The sequence below is a fragment of the Cynocephalus volans genome, chromosome X (genome assembly GCF_027409185.1).
Source record: "Cynocephalus volans isolate mCynVol1 chromosome X, mCynVol1.pri, whole genome shotgun sequence".
NCBI classification, from domain to species: Eukaryota; Metazoa; Chordata; class Mammalia; order Dermoptera; family Cynocephalidae; genus Cynocephalus; species Cynocephalus volans.
Window position 1 is genome coordinate 56,786,414 of NC_084478.1, and position 18,061 is coordinate 56,804,474.

Consider the following 18,061-nt stretch of genomic DNA (forward strand, 5'->3'; position numbering starts at 1 on the left):
GGCCCCAGAGGTGGCATGAGGGAGCTCCTTTTGAAGGAACAACAAGAAGGCAAGTTGAACTGTAGTTAGAACAAGCTTTGGGTGGGTTAACTGCAAGATGAGGCTGAAGCTGGATGTTTTGAAGGCCTTGGAGACCATTAGAGAAGTATTTTGATCTTCATCCTGGTCTTTGAAAATTTAAGCAGTGCTGTAACATGTTTTGCATTCAGTAATACTCATAGTGATAATTTCTTTTTTTTTTTTTTTTTTTTTTGGTCTTTTTCGTGACCGGCACCCAGCCAGTGAGTGCACCGGCTATTCCTATATAGGATCCGAACCTACGGCGGGAGCGTCGCCGCGCTTCTAGCGCTGCACTCTCACGAGTGCGCCACGGGCTCGGCCCCATAGTGATAATTTCTAATGCCAAAAAGATAAAACAAAATTGGAGGGATGGATGCAGGCCTGACAGTAACCATGACTTCAAGAGAAAGACCAATTCCTTTTCCTTGTCCGCCCTTTATTCCCTCTTTTTTCCACTTTGAATTTAGAGATCAGTATTTGGGAGCTGTAGAGAACCTTTATGGTATAGTGGAAGAGCTAAGGACTTTGGAGTCTTAACAGATGTTACTGTGATCTTAGACAAGCTCAAGTTACTTAATCTCTCAATTTACATCTGTTAATTGGACTGATGGCTATATGGGATAGGTGTCATGATGATTAAATGAGGTTATACAAGTAAAGCACCTACTATTGTGCCTGATACACAAGTGTTTATAACTTTCTAAAGTCCAAGCTAAGATAGAACTGGAAAGGAGCCATAGAAAAACTTTGAGTGAAATGGAACCAACAAGTCCACAAAGGAAAAAATTTCTTAGCGTAAACACTGAGACCTGTTTTTGCCTTGCCCACAAGAGTGGTTATGAACCATAGTGTCTGAATATAATCCATTGTGAGGTGTCACAAGTAATAAGTAGCTAAATACTTAACATAAATAAAATAATGTTTGCAAATGAGGTTACCTAAAATTTAGTCAAGATTATTCCCCTGATAATTATTTTCACTCACATTTTAGTATATTTTCTTATAAGGTACAAGAAAAAAACCCTAGAAGTCCAGCTGTTAGGCATTATATTTGTTTTATGTTCTGCTTCATACAATTTTTTGGGTTTTGGCAATTTCTTTGTGTCCATAGAAGTGTGTCAAGCCTGCAATACGCTGTGAGTGTCCTTTCTCATGTTGCGGTAGAAAACTACCACTGTATAGGAGGATACCTTTTCTTCCTGGCAACAATGCATAAAAAGTTTGCTTTTAAAAGCATTTGAGGGCTGGCCAGTTAGCTCAGCTGGTTAGAGTGTGGTGCTGATAACACCAAGGTCCAGGGTTTGATTCCCTGTATCAGCCAGTCCAGCTGCAATAAAATAAAATAAGGGTTTGAATCTGTCATGGCAATAGAAACGCCAATTTAAAATTCAAAAAGGTTTAAGTACTCTTGGCTTAAAAAATTAGTATTTTCATGCTCTAAAATGGTAGTTATTTTGAAAGAAAGCCAAGTTATGTAAAAGATGCTTCTTACTGGATTATAATAAAGGTGAAGCAACATTATTTATACATTTTCACATTAAAATTTTAAGACAGTATAATTTTTCTGCTTTCTTTTTTCTATATGCTAACTTATAAATTGCAGAATAATTAACAGATGGTTTACCTAAGACAATTGTAATTAGTTGAAGTTCAAAAAGTTAAAAGTGGTGTGGTCTAGTGCCTGGGGAAGGCTAAGTACAGCTTGTGTTGTACAGTTATGTCTTGCCTTTGGTGAGTTAAGTATTTTAAGAATGGAAAAACGAGGTTTATAAATGTGAGTTAAACGTAGAAAGATATTTGAAAAGAGGAAAAGTAATTGATAATTTTCCTCTTTTATGTACCAAAATCAAACAAGAATAGGTAAAGTTCACAAGTTAAAATAATTTCCATGTATGAGTTTAAAGATGATTTATCATTTGGCTTTCTAAGAAACTCGTTTTGATGTCCAATAAAAGAAATAATTTGATAGTGTGTTGGAGTTGTTTGTTTATTGTCTCTATTCTCAATCTTTAATGTTAGCTCCACAAGAGCAGGGATGTTTCATGTACTGTGCACTGTCCTCTTCCCCTATGATTAGAAAAATATGTGGCCCACTGTGCATGCTTAGAACATATTTCTTGAATGACTGAGGTTTGAGTTTTTATTTAAGCATTTTTTGTTTTTTGGATGAAAAGAAAAATTTAGAAAGAGAAGGAAATCTTTAAGTATGTTAACATCATATATGGAATCGTAAAGGATTTCAGTGTGCTATATAAAAGGAGACAGAGAAATTCTGGAATATAAGGAAAGTTTGAGCAGAGATGGAATAATGACTGAGCAGGGGAGAACCATTCTTTGTCCTGAGGAGTTTCTCTGGTTTTAAGGCCCTCTGACTTGAAAGCTGCTAGAGAAATTCAGTTCTGCAAAGTTTAAAATAAATATAAATGATTTGTTGCTTATGGAGTGCTAGATTATTTAAGGGAATATATATTGTTCAACCTTTAAGTAAAGATGTTTTCATCATGGAAGATGTTGGGATGTTAAGTTTGAAAATGAAAAAATGCTACGTGTGCTAGAGGCTGTCTAATATTGGCATTTTGGTTGTATTTTGCATTGCAGAAAATCCAAGATGCATTCTGTTCATACAGTACTATTGTTTTTATGAAATAAAGCTTAAAACTCCATGCAGTATATTTTCACATTGTGATTTGTTGAATTTGATCATTCCTATAGGAAGTGATTGTTCTTGTGTCAAATTTTAAGTGATTTGAATAATTATTGAGTTGCTCAGTTGTGTGCAAGATACTGCTGCTTTGACTTGGTAGAAAGCTTGTTCTGGGTCTGCTAGGTATGACTAAATTTCTGTAACAGAAAACAAGCTCTGTTAGAGCCATTCGGCTGCTACTTGAAATCAAGTAAAGCAGTGTGATTCCCAGCTGTTTTCCCCACTTGGATTGAATGGGATTTGTTAGGAAAAGTTGCCGTGTTATTTTTGGTTAACTTAGTTGTAGTGTTGTCTGTGATGTTTTTTTCTCCCCCATGCAAATCTTCCAAATTATATCTGAAAATATTATTTTCAAATTCATTCCTTAAATATTCAAGAACCTGGAGGGGGGAGGGAGAGGGGGATGGAGAGAGATTGGACAAGGGACATAAAGAATAATTACGATTTGTAACAGTATATATGCTAGTAATATCGATTTGATCAACATATCTCAATGTTGAACCCCCAAAAATGTGTATAATCAATTTTGATTCAATAAAAATTTAAAAAAAGAAAATTACATTTTTTGAGATTTGCTGTGTGCTTGGTATTTGTGAGGCACCCTTCAGTAAAATAATTCTCATGGCATTTTTGTGGGTAACAGTATCTCAATTTTAAAAGACCTGGAAAAAGAGTGATAGAGGTTGTTACTGGCCTTTACTAGATAGATTGTAAGTGGATTTTGAACAAGAGTTATGTTTGAATTCAGAAATTATTTTTGATTGCTCCATATCTGTTTCTTGCTCTTTATCTCACAACCTAGCGTGCTGAGAGAAAGGTATCAAATTCTTATGTGGTAGTAGAGAGATAGCCGTTTAAAATAGAATATAGCAGAGTATTCTCTGCTGAGATCTGACATGCCTGCCCAGCAATACTGGAAATTTAGAAATGAGAACTTGACAGAGGTAGAGGCAAAAGAGAAACCAAGAGCCTAGAAAAGTGAGACCCTGTAAGAGATAAGGGATGGCAAGCAGCTTGAGGCTTTGCTGATTGAATATCCTGCAAGAAGGAGAAGGTGATTAAGTTCTGTGGTCTAAGAGAAAGGTGTTTTGTTTGAGAGGGGTTTTATACTGCCACTTTTTCCATTTTCTTTAAAGTTATTTTGTTTAAACACAGTACTTTGGTCTAGAATAATTTATCCCCTGCCTTCTGCCAGATATTTTTGATTTGTCTATAGATGGAGGGTTATTGGAATACATGTAAATGGAGGTTGCGCATAAGCAAAACAATATGAGAATATAATTTTACTTTAGCTCAAATAGTCTCCAAAAGCTATAGGACTGCAAGGCAAGAAAGCAGTCAGTGGTATATATATATAAAATATCATTGTGGGAAATTATATATAAAATTGACCATTTTAGCCATTTTTAAGTGTGCAGTTCAGTGTTATTAAGTACATTCACATTGTGAAACCCTCACCACCATCCATTTCCAGAACTTTTTCATTTTCCTAAACTGAAATTGTGTACCCTTTAAACAACTCTCCATTCCTCCCTTCCCGCAGCCCTTGGCAGCCACCATTCTACTTTGTCTCTGAGTGTGACTACTCTAGGTACTCATATAAGTGGAGTCATGCAATATTTGTCCTTTCGTGACTGGCTTATATCACTTAGCATAATGTCCTTAAGGTTTATCCATATTGTAGCATGTGTCAGAATTTCCGTCCTTTTTAACACTGAATAATTCATTGTATGTATGTACCACATTTTGCTTTATCCATTCATCCTTTGACGGACACTTGGGTTGCTTCCTAGAAAGATTTTGTAAAGAGATGTAGTGTTGGTTTAGTGCACAAGGTGATAGAATTAATTTTAGACATGTCTGCTTTCTACCTGTGCTTGGATCAAGTCACTTCTTAGAGCCTTGGTTTTCTAATTTATAGAAAAATACAGGTTCTGTGTACATTGTAAAGATTTGCCCTAAAGAATACCCCTTTAGATCTGGCAGATTATGGTGGTTATGATGGAGAATACGTTAAAGACTATGAAGACTCCATTTAACATTTTATCTTCTCTTGGTGTCTTCTTTCTGTTGCCCACAGTCCCTTCATCATGTAGCACAACTTCCTTTCCTTTCAGTTCTGCCAAGTGCTGCATTCAGAAATTCAGTATCTTTTGTGCTGATTATTTAACCCCTTGACACTTAGGTGCCACTGTGCTAATGTGCAAATGAGGGAACTTGGATCTTGCTGCTAAGGGGTTAAAATCAGGAACCTCGGTTGCTAAGTCATGGTTTAAAAAAAAAAAAAAAAAGGAAAGAAACAAACCTAATAATGTTGTCATTGTTGCTGTCTGATTCCATAGCAGCAGTCACTAAATTGGAAACAAAGGTTGCATGAAACATGACAAAAAATTGTGTAGTATTTACCAGCACCATTCAGTAATACAGCCTTAACCATACCTCCTTGAACTACTTCATAGCTTGTCGAGAAAAGCAGTTTGCAGCAGGGGCATGTGGTGTGCACCTAGTATTAAAATTGCTTTGTCTTAAAATTGAGTGTGAAAATATTAAAAATACATTGTGAAGACTGCTTATCTCAGAGTGAAGATACTGCAGCTGAAAAGCACTAGGTTTGATACTTAAAAATTAAATGACCCAAACTCTCCAACTGGGAAGCTGAAGAAGGTAAACCACTCCATTACAAGTTGTGGAATCTCTTGAGTGCATAGACCGTCTAGTTTTTATTTATCAGACTATTTCTACTAATGGAGTACTTCAGATGGGGGAGGGAAACTCTTTACCTGTTTTTATTTGCCTGATTTGAGTGTCTGAGAAACAAACCCTTCTCCTAAGCGGCAGTGGAACAACTTTAACAGGGTTTTTGCATTTCCTTTCCTTTATAAAACATGCTCAGCAAACTGCACCAGTTAATTACAGTTTGGTAAATTGTTAGGTTAACAGTTATGACATCTGCAGTGTTTTATAAAGCAACTAATTTAGTAAAATCACTATTGTGAGGACTTTAAGAAAAAAATACCACTTTAATTTTGGTGTACCTCAGTACCCCACCCCCACCCCCGCCACTTGCCCCAGGCTAGGAAATGTATTATGCTGCTTCTCCCTTCCCCCACAATTGTGACTCCTCCCTCCCCCTCAGAAGTAGCTGGTAGGGGGTAGAGGTTGTGTTTATGTTGGTGGGGGGGGGGGGGGAGACTCCCAGGTGATGCTAATGAATCATTTCCTCCTACCCTTTTGTGAATAATTAGCTCTATGCTCAGGACCCCCATGTTCTGCCTGAATTCCAGACTTGTAGAGTCAGCTGTCTAGTGGATGTTTTCACCTCAGCTTCAGTGTTTAAAACTGCTCCTTACCAGCATCACTACTACCTGCCACCTTACCCCTCCTCTTTGAAAAGAAGAAGAAAGAAAACCTGGAGTCCAGAATTGTGTAAGCCAGGGAAGCTCAGAGTTTCAAAAAGGATGAGTAGGTTAGTGGCAGCTGTTTGTGTCTGATGTTGAGAAGAGGCAAACAGGATGAATACTGAGAAGCAGTCATTTGATTTGTCAATTTGTAGAGTGTGGATCTGTGGTCTAGTCCTTCTCCCTATCCTTCCCCCAAAAGCATATATGCTTCATATGTAATTTTTAGGGGAATTAATCTTCAAACCCATCCATAGACCTCAGTTAAGACCCTTTGGCTTAAAGCGGTCTTGGTAGCTTGGACACAGCCAGGTGATGAGAGAAAGAAAGAAATGAAAGGGGAGGCTGACTCATTCTTTTTAAGATTTTTGGGTTAAGGAAAGGGCAGAGATTGGTGTTTTTCAGTAGGGGTGATTCAAGCACAGGCTGAGAAAAGGCATCTAGGAAAAGAGGATGGTAATTGGAGAGGTATGCAAAAGGATCCCGAGCCCAGTTTAGGGGACAAGAGGAAGAAATTGGAACAAATTTGAGGTACAGAAGAATGAAATTGAATTGGTTAGCTGATATTTTAAATGTGAAGAAAAAATTATTCAAATAATTTGTCAACAGATTCAAAATGGCTAAGGAATATGATAGGCAAGTTTCTCCATTATCAGTCTGAACCTTTTGGGGGGCGGAGGGGTTGCTGATTTGATCAGTGAAACAAAATCTTGATTTTGCAGTTCGCATTTTCACAATTACAAATGAGATTAAGAGGCAGGATAGTGTACCACTTGGGAGCTGTGGACTCTTTGGGTTAGAATCCCAGTTTGCCACTTAATACTTATCCCACTAGTCCTTTTTTATATTTATAGAGAGGAATGATAATAGTCCCTACTGTATACTTTTGTAAGGGTTAAAGTGCTTCAAACAGTGCTTAATGTGTAAAAAGCTCTATTTTAAAATTAGGTATTATTGTTACTTTATGTATTTATTGGTCACTTGTATTTTTCTGAGACTTTTCATATCCTTTGCCTGTTTTTCTACTGAGGTGTCTCCTTTTTCTTGTTTTGGACATATATATAGTACAGATATTTTCTTCTCTGCTTGCCTTTTAACTTTTCATTTTTACAGAGACAAATCTGTCAGACTTCTCCATGATGCCTCTGAATTTTGCCTAGAGTATGTCTTATGTCTTAAAATCATAGTTTTTATGTGTGCTTTTTAAAGTCAGGTTTTAAACATATTCCTCTAATACTTTCTGTAGTTTGCATTTTCCTCATTAATACACCTATAGTTTATTTTTTTTTGTACGGTAATAAGGTACATTACTTTTTTGAAAATGATAGAGAGCTTGAAGAGGAAGAAGTCTAAGAGTCAGATCTGAATTAGAGTTGACTCTGCATAACTTCGTCAAGTCTCTGCTGCTCTTATTTTTGACTCTAAAATAAGGATAATGGTACCGCCCTTCTATACTGCATAGACTGAGTGTGAGAATCAAATGAGTTGTGATAAAGCACTCAGAAACCTTGTTCTTTACAGATGTGATACTTTGCTCACCTAAATATCTGGTGATAAATACTTGGGTATTAATATTACTGAAGCAAATGAGCCCTACGTATGTTTTATATACCGTGTCGTAAATTTGGTCATGACTGTCTTAAACCAGGTTATAATTAGAAAACTTAGAAATGTAACTTTGCAGTGCTGGTGTTAAATCTCTCTCTCAATCTCTGAGAGCCAGTGATTAGTAGAACCCTGCCGGGGGGTTAAGTGATTATATTTAATGGACTGTTCTGGGCAAAATGGGACGTGTGGTTGCCTTACTTATATCCAAATACCTATAACCAATTAGTTAAGTTTCTCGATCTAGTGATTAGAATCAAACACGGTGGGGGGGGGTTTAAAAAGTATTCAAGCCTAGGCCTCACTCCCAAATATTGTAATTTATTCCATCTGGAAGAGGAGCCTGGGCAGTGGTATTATTTTTTAAATTTGCTTTGCTTGCCCAAGTACAGAGATCGAACCCAGACCTTGGTGTTATCAGCACCATGCTCTAACCAACTGATCTAACAGGCCAGCTAGGATGTTGGTGTTTTTAAAAGCACCTAAGGTGATTTTACTATGCAGCTAAAGATGAGACCTCACTGGTCTAATGAAAATATAGAATCGAGGGTTTGGTGATATTCTAGCAAAGATATATACATCTTTGCTAGTCAGGTTGCATAGAATTCCACTTCTTAAACAGTTGTAGCCTGTAGTCCTGTTGTGGCTCCAGAAGTGCCTGTGCCCAAATCTTTGCCAAAAGTGAAGAGCTGAGGTCACTTGACAAATTTGGTTGTATTGGAGTAGTAGTATATGATTTCCTCTCTCCAAAGAAAAATTCTTCCGAAGAGGTTTTTTGGGTTTTTATATTTTGTGCTTTCTGGGGGGAGGGTCGGGGGCCTTAAACAGCAGAAGTTTGTTTTCTCAAAATTCTGGAGGCTGGAAGCCCAAAATCAAGGTGTCAGCATGTTTGGTTTCTTCCGAGGCCTCTCTCCTTGGCTTACAGATGGCTGCTTTTTGCTGTGTCTTCACATGGTCTTTCCTCTGTAAGGATGCACCTTTGGTGTTGCTCCCCAAAGTGTTAATGTTTATGTTAAAACCACTTGTAAGCTTGTTTAAAAAACATTTATAATGCCCTAATACCAATGATAAACATTAGTCGTGCAGTCTTTCCTGAAATGTTTTTAAAAATCATTTTATACTTTGTCTTGTATACACGTTTTTACAGTGTGTTTAAGGCATTAGCAAATTGAAGACATGGTTTTGCCATTTTATAATTTAATCAAAATGGAAACTGAATAAGTACCTTGAAATAGTCTTTGGGGTCAGTTCCAGGAGAAAAGTGGACTATTAATGTAATAAGGTTATACTTGTATGTTTTCTTGGTATAACGGCTGGTGTACCATTACCAGTTTATTAAGGTGAATGTAGTATTAATGAAACTTTAGCTTTTCACCTTTCCCTCTGATGTGTATAGCCACCTTCTCACTAGATTCACTGGTGATACTAAATTTGAACAGTTCCTTAATTCATGTTTTTTTTATATCTAAAACAAATGTACTTTTTTTCCTTCTGCTTGTAGGTTATGCAATGGTCTCTGCAAGATGGTTTATTCTTGAATTGGAGCTTTTTAAGACTGATAAATGCTGGTACTTCATCTTCTATAAGTGGACTATAATTTCTTTTCTCAAGATAACTACATAAACAGACAAAATTGCAAAGATCTGCCCTGTGTCGAGTATGACAGCCACGACTCGTGGCTCTCCAGTCGGAGGGAACGACAACCAGGGCCAGGCTCCTGATGGACAGTCTCAGCCCCCCGTCCAACAGAATCAGGTAGGAGGACATTGAAGATACTAGTTAAAGCTACACTGGTATGCCTACTGTGGGGTACTAAATGATGGAACATGTTTCTGGAGATAATTTGTGAAGTGACCATAAAACTGTTATTTTAAGTTTTATTTAAGAAAAGTGAACATAGGTCTTGCATAACAACAAGAAAGCTCAAGTGCTGTGGATGGTGCTGCTTGAGTATGTAGCCCATCTTTTTCCAGTGTCTTACACTGTCAGTCATCATTAAAATTAAGTATTTAAGCCTTGTGTCAATTCTGGGGGAAAGCATTAAATCATTCAATGTAGTCTGTGGTTAAGAGCATGGACCCATCATATATCATAACATCACTTTGTACCCCATAAATATATTCAATTATAAATTGTCAGTTTACAGTAAAAATTTTAAAAAGCATGGACTCAAGTCATATTTCTATTCTTCAAATTTTAGCTTTCTACCATACTAGCTTTATGACTGGGTGAATTATATAACCACCTCTAATCCTTCATCTGTACAGTGGGGATGATAATAATAGTGTAAGTACTTCATAATATTGTTAGGAGGATCAAGTGAAATAATGTTTGCAAAGGGCTTTACGTAGGTTTTGTTATCAAGATTTTATCCTGGCCTCAAAACTCAGGGCAATATTCTTTTTCTGTACTTTGGATGAATTTATGTAAGGTTTCTGTTACTCATTAATCGTTTGGAAGATTTTACTGGTGAAACCATCTAGCCTGGAGTTTTATTTGTGGAAAGGTTTCAATTGTAGATCCAACTTTTTTTTCTTTTTTTTTTTAAATAGGGGAATTTCTGGTTTTGTGTTTGTGTCTCTTTTGGTAAGTGGTGTTTTTCAAGGAATTTGTACATTTCATCTAGATTGTCAGATTTGTTGAGGTAAAGTTATTTATTGTTTTTATTATTTTATTATTTTTATCCTTTTTATTATCTTTTTAGTGTTTTAGGGTCTATGGTTCATTTCTGATACTGCTAATTTGTGCTCTTTCTCCTGATCAGTTTCTAGGGGCTTACCAATTTCGTTAAGCCTTCAAAAACCAACTTTTTTGGCTTTGATCTCCTTCCCCGCCTTATCTCTTTGTTCTTTTGGATTTTGGTTTTCTGTTCTTTTTCTCATTTCTTAAAATGGAAGTTTAAATAATCTATTTCAGCCTTCTTTTCTAATATATAAAGTTTTATGTTGGGACATATTAAACTGAATAAGACAAACATTAAAACTTGTAATATGCAGTTCAAATGATTCTTGGAGGTAAATTAGCTGAGGTGGGGGGGTCACAAATAAGCTACTGATAGTTGATATGTGTTTATGTAGAATCTGGGTTAGTTTTTAGACAATAGTGTTGTTTGTTATTGTAGAGTACTTATGTTTGTCATTTGGGGATAAGTTCTTATTGTCCAGCTTTTGTAGATTAGATGTTCTTGCTGTCACAAGTGTGATAGAAAAGAGCTGCTTTCTCTCCTTCCTCTCCCCTTGCCATTTTAGAGAATTGAGCAAGTCAGAGTTTTTTCCCCCTCTCCAAATAAATGTGTCAACTTTATTAATTCCTTTTCCTCTCCAGTTTCTGTTTTTAAGGCATAAAGTACTAAAGGGTATGGTCACGGTTCTTGGACTTCTTATCTGTAGAACCCCTCACTCACTTTGTTTTTCTCTATATTTTAATGTTAGGATTTCAGTTATTTCTTAAAGTCTGACAGTTTTGGACAAAAAAAAAAAAGCAACCAAAGCATTAATCACTGCCCAATTTAGGGCTCACTTTTTGGATATGCTTTCTACATGTTGGCATAAAGGGAATTTCTAAAATCAGATTTTTTGCTTAATTTTTTTAAGTGTGTTCCTGTAGAAGAGAATTTTAGGCTCTAGTATGTAGTGAAACTTGATGATAAATGAAACAGCCTTGGCAAAGGTATTATGTGATGAACACTCTTGGATGCAGTTGGTGGGAGGGTACAAATTTTCTGGAATGGAATTTGGCAATATGTATGTCAGTGGCCTTAAAAGAAATTACTTATACTGCTGCTCTAGTAATTGTTTTTCTAGGATCCTATCCTAAGGAAAAATTGAAGTTCAACACAAAGATTTATATATGAAAAGATTCACTACAGCTTTAATTTAGCAGTAAAAATTACAAAATACTAAATGTTCCTTAATTTTATTTAGTCCATGTAATACTCTCTGGCCATTAATTTTTTAAAAGATTCCTCATTTAAGAAATTGAATACTTAGATAGTGAATGGAAAAGGACACAGACTTAAGCTGGTATGATCTCAATTTTATTGAAAATTTACATGAGAGTACTTCAAAAAGTTCATAGAAAGATTCATATTATCATTTAATTCTATTTTTCCATGAACTTTTTGAAGTACCCTTGTTACATATATATGGACAGTTTTTATTTGGCTCTTAAGATAAAGATTGCAAGGAAATAATTAAATGTCATTGGTCGTACTTATGTTGGTGTGGTATTACAGTATTTTCGTCTTTATATTTTCTGTGAACATGTATATAATACATGTATACCAGGGAAAAGAGTATTTTAAAAAAATGAAGCAGGCTTTCAGTGTTACATACTTCAAATCAGATATTTCCATTGGGCTTCTAACACTTGAATTTTGTGCTATAGACTGTTTTCCTTGAGACTAGCTCTGTGGCACCTGCACAGTGTTCTCCATCTTAAGAAAAAGTTGCTAATTGGCCGTATGAGTTCATGTATAAATTTTGTAAGTAGAACATATTGATGGTGGTATACCCTGCTTTCTTCATGCAAGCATTTACTTATGCAACTCTGTTTGTTATACAACTGTTCAATAGGTGCTTGAATGATAGGGAAAGAGGGGCCCTCTTTTCTAAAAGGGCCATCAACCTGTTGTGAGTAGAAAAGAATACACAAGTAAAAATTAGTTTAAAATTCAGGATGGTTTCATTTTGAAAGAGAAAATACTACCTGGTTTCTAAATTAGGAGTAAGGGTCATAAAAGTTCATTCACTTAGTTGTGATAATATTATGCACACCTAAGGGTGGGGGGGAGACATGCTAAAAATGAAGAAATGAAAATTAGCCATATTAGTTGAAAGTGGTATGACTTATTTAGAAATCACAATCATGAAGTTTTAAATTGTTTGGATAATGGTTTGAGAGTAGGGAAATTAAGGACTGATATTTATAATTTTTCCCCTTCAAAATAAAAACATTTATAATCAAACCTTAATCTATAAAATATGATGTTTTATGTTTGTGCAATAATTTCTGTGTCATGACCAGGCTCATGTAATGGGAAGCATAAGCAGGGAAGCAGTATACATTGTGATTAAGAACAAAAACTTTAGAATAGACATGGATTCAAATCCTGACTACCGAGTTTGAGTTGTATGACCTTGGGCTACTTGTTGTCTGAGTTTTCCTTATCTATTAAATGGCAGTAGAGTATTTCATTAGGCTATCAATGAAATGAAATTATTTTAAAGCACAGGAGCACAGAGACTACCTGAAACATCATACGGTTTCAATAATTATACCTTGTAAAAATTTACAATATTTGAAAAATTAAAAACAAATTTTTAAGACTGATCTGCATTGGTGTTTGAGTTAGTAAATATTGTAGATATGTTGTAGAAACTTAAATCCGGAATATTTTATTTTTAATTAAGACTTCATCGCCTGATTCTTCCAATGAAAATTCTCCAGCAACTCCCCCAGATGAACAAGGTCAAGGTGATGCCCCACCACAGCTGGAAGAAGAGGAACCTGCATTTCCACATACTGACCTGGCAAAGTTGGATGACATGATCAACAGGTGAGTTGGTTTTGTTTTGTTTTTTAATGTGTGTAACATACAAGAGCCAACCAAGTTTCTCAGCATTGTGTCTGGTAGTGGGTGAGAAAAGAGAAGTGGACAGGAACGTCATAGTAACCCCACCTTTTCCTTAATAGTCTTCACATCTTAGTCACTGCTAAGAACTCTGCAACTCATGGTTCTGAGTGGATTTAATAAATGAAAGGGAGTGACAATGTCAATAGTTTTCAGATAAACGACAATGACCCTAGCTGGTGTGTTTCTGAAGTAGAACTCTATGTGTGGTTTCCCTTTTTGAGAGTTTATGAAGCTTTTTTCTCATTGATATGTTGGTGGCTGGGGTTGTTGAGAGACTTTATTAATTTGGGGATGGCCCTGAGGTAAACCAAGTCATGAGAATTTGTGTTCCTCAGAGTCTTCCCCTTGTGAACCCTTTACTAGTCTGGGGCATTTAACTATCTTAGTTATTTGTTTTTCTTTAACTTCATCTCAGGGAATAGTTTGGACTAGAATTTTTTGTACTTGGAATACAAACAACCCTCCACCCATCTCCATCCCACCCTTGCACACTTTAATTATTTACAGGAAAACTCCGAGAGAGTGAAGCTTTAAGCTTCTGTGGAGGGGAAGAAAAAGATTTAAAGAGGGTAAAGGAAGAGTATGTTAAGGAACCCTGTATGACTATGGTCTTCACTGGGCTGTGGGCTGAACAAGTGAGTGCTAGGGAGATGTGACACATTCTCCTCTCCTCCCCCAAAAAGAAAGTAACAAAAACACACATTCTCTTAGGTACTTTCCTTACTAAGTTTTTTTGTTGTATTTCACTTTCTAAAAATAAGTCAACAGTATTAAATGCATAATGTCAGGAGAAGTAGAAATCCTTTGCATTTTAAAACAATCTGAGTATATGAGTAACAAGTGTGCATTGTTAAACATAGAAATATGTAGGTAAATTTCTCTATAATTTCCCCCTTACATACACACATTCCCAACATCCCAACCAAAAGTTATTGTTAACAATGAGGAGTACGTTCTTCCAGATTATCTTTGTGTTTACTATCATATATATATTGGATTTTCTACAAATATGGGATTCTTACTGTAGTTTTGTAACATGCTTTCCTCACTCCATTTATCTTGAATATTTTCTCATTGTTTTTAATGGTATGTTTAAGAGAATACATTACGCATGATTCTGGCATGTGCCCATAGTAATGGTGAACAATGAATTATATCAAAAACCAAAAATTGTATGGAGTTGTTTGTAATGGTCCCTGACCATTCTCTATAGCAGAGACTTCATAGCAGAAGACTGTATTGTCTTTTGGTTTTGTATGGTGGTTTGTGATTGTTAGTAAAATATTATTTATGTGGACTACAGGACTAAGTTGCATATTAGCAAGTCCTTGGGGGGAGAAAAAAACCAAATGATTTTATGCAAATAAAAACATTGGCAAAGGTAGTATACATTGCTTTCTAATAGATTATTTGGTAATGGAGTGCCTTTTTTCAGAACTTGGGGTGTTTGGGGATTTTTGTCAACTCTTAGTACAGAGATTAAGGGGTAGATGGAAGAAGCCTTGCCCTTCAGGGAGCAGTGGGTGAGTTGGGTGGTGGTGAGGAGGAAGAAGTAGGAAAAGGGTGGACGATACTTAGATGACTGGGTTGCCACTGGAACGAGAGAAAGCACCACCTAGATGTATGCTGCATCCTTGTTTGAGGGAGGAGGATACCTACTTAATCTTCAGGAAAAGTTGATAAATTATGATGAATTGAGGCAGAAATCAGTCCTTTGCTTCCTAGATTTTTTATTTGTGAGGCAGCTCAAGACAAGTAAGAGGTTAATGTAAATGTCTCCTCTAATCTGAATCCTAAAAGAACACATCCCTGTGAACTTTAACAGTAGGTATCCATGATACCTATTAATTGATGTTTGATTATTATAGTAGTTTTATATTCTACATTATTAGAATAGTTTTCTTCCCTCTCTCATTGCTGTATCTTTTTTTGATAATAACTTAAAAAATTGTTTGTAGAGACAACAGATAGTGCTTAATCCCATAAAGCAGATAACTCTGCCAACCTCGTTTTAATATTTTAATGTTATTTTAATATTAATATTTTCATAGTAAGGTAAGGGAGTAATTTTAATTAGTAACTCATTTGTAGTGCGCAACCAATGAGCATCTTTTTATTTTATAAAATCTCTTAGGCCTCGATGGGTGGTTCCGGTTTTGCCGAAAGGGGAATTAGAAGTGCTTTTAGAAGCTGCTATTGATCTTAGTAAAAAAGGTAAGTTTAGATGTTATGCTTTCATAATGTATGCTAATAAATATACTTTTATTTCTTCCTTGAACACTTCGTTTTCCTCTGTTATAAACACTTGCTACAGCTTACAAGCAAGAGCTCATATCCTTTAGACAGCTTTCAAGGGTGTTGGTGACCTCTCTGAAGATAAACATAAAATTTATGTGTGTTTGTATTCCTAAAGAGCAGATCTGTTTAGTCAGACTCACAAAGGGGTTGTCACTCAAAGGTTAAAAAACAGTTTTAACTTAGGGTCTTATCTGTTATAGGACATAATATACATGAAGGAACATTTTACAGTTAAGTGTGCTGTAAGTGATGGGTGATATAGGCTTGACATATATCTGGCTTTTAAAAATCTTGAGACATTTCTGATGTCTGTATGTATTGTACACATCTACAAGTTATTTACACTTGCCCTTTGCTTTACTGAAATGCCCGTGAATCAAAGGACCTATGGATCTTTGTACCTAGTAGAGTCTTTATCTATGACCCTTTGAATGAAAATTCCCATTTTATTAATATTGTGTTTTTAAAATAAACTGTCTAGCTTAATGTTTTTTTAATGCACAGAAAATACGTGACTGTTCTCTAAAAGAAAAAAAGACTTGAAAGATGAGATTCTGTGTTTAAAAATAAAAAAGAAGCCAATAAAAAGGAATCTTGTTTTCACTCAGCTGTCCAGAAGTAGATGCTTAATGTTGAGATTAATCTTTTTTTTTTTCCCCAATGACTTTGGTCTACTTTAGGTGCAATTGAATTATTATTGTAATAATACTCTCAATTCATTTTTAAGGCATTGTAGAATAAAATAAAGAGCAGTAACATTTCATTTTCTGAAACTGAGTAGCCATGGATGTGTGATAACTAACAACAGGCACTGTCACACAGTGCCTTGAAGTTGATTACTGTCAAAATTAACATCTTTAGTACCTTGTTTAAATCTGTCTCCCTGACAAGAGAGAAATTTCATTTATCTTACAATAATCACCCATCCTTTGTTTAAAGAATGTCTTTATGCCTTATTAATCTTGTAAAAAAATATAATCTAATAAACTATGAAAATACATTATCGGATTACAGTTGTTTTCCACCGCTCATATTTCTTTTTATTCATTTACACATTTATTCACCAATTGAGCAAATTTAAGACTTCTCTATTAAGCATGTTCTAAGTCCTGACTATAAAATGATAGGTAAAAACAGGTATAATGGTATTTCATTTAATTGACATTCTGTGGACATGTCTCTCTCCCTCGCCAGTATTTCTTTTCTAGGACCATAGATTATTTTAGACAAGGTTCAAAAATTTTAAGGTTTAAATGTCATCTCTTTTATACATTCAGAAATCAAATAATAATTTCTATACAGATTGAATAGTTTTTCCATTTTGTCATTAAGAGTTATAGATTTTCTTTGTCTTTAGAGGCACATGGTTCTGTTGCCTTTCTAAAATCAGATGGAATAAAGCAAATATGTAAAGAAGCGTAGATGCTGAGACAGGAAAGAGACTAATAAGGAAGATAAGACAGAATTCATCCTATTTTATCAAACACTTATAGAATAGTGTAAGGATATTGATGCTAAATGGATGATTTATGAACAAAATAAGATTTTTAAAATAGTTGTGAAATGTTAATTTTTTAAGTTTTAAGGTTTATTTTTAGGAGTAAAATGTAAATGAAGTATTTAGATTTCCTAGCACAGTGGTACCGGTAACCATTTTGTGTTTAAGGTCCAGTGTCATAATTTGTAACATTTTCAGTTACTCTTAGTATTATTAAGTTTAATATACTTTTATATAGTTAATTATTTTAAAATTTTATTGAAGATAATTTTTTTCTTTCTGAATCAAGTCCCTTTTTTTGACGTATAGGAACTTTGAAATGATAATACTTGCAGTATATTTAAGTTACCATTTTGATCTTTTATGATGATGCTGTTTTTTCCCAAAGCTACTCTGCATTTATTCGTTGTCAGTGGACAGTTTCCAATGACCTTTTATTATGTAATTGGACATTATAAAACAACTAGAGAAATATTATGTTTATGTTAATTTTTCTCCCCTTTTTATAGGCCTTGATGTTAAAAGTGAAGCATGTCAGCGATTTTTTCGAGATGGGCTAACAATATCATTCACTAAAATCCTTACAGATGAAGCAGTGAGTGGCTGGAAGTTTGAAATTCATGTGAGTCTTGCATTTGACTTTAAAAAATCAGATTTACATAGTGATGCCTGCGAGTGGAGAGATATATGTGTGGGTGTATAGTATATTTGGTTATATATTTGGTCCATTAATTGAACTAAAGGGTCTAAAAATGAAACTTCTGAAACTAGTTTTTATAAATTATGGTCTCTCTTGAAAGCAGCACGGTCATTTAGAATGAGCATGAGATTTAGAGTTAGAAAACTTTGGTTTAATCTGTCTC

General features: G+C 35.2%; 1 protein-coding gene across 1 annotated transcript in view; it reads left to right on the plus strand.

Moving 5' to 3' along the window:
- Nucleotides 1-18,061, plus strand: part of USP9X (ubiquitin specific peptidase 9 X-linked) — a 123,580-nt gene that overhangs the window by 25,160 nt on the left and 80,359 nt on the right. Inside the window, 4 exon segments of the mRNA XM_063084472.1 lie at nt 9,269-9,522; nt 13,179-13,324; nt 15,537-15,616; nt 17,708-17,820. Coding sequence (XP_062940542.1) covers nt 9,427-9,522; nt 13,179-13,324; nt 15,537-15,616; nt 17,708-17,820 — 435 coding nt within the window. The 5' untranslated portion in view covers nt 9,269-9,426.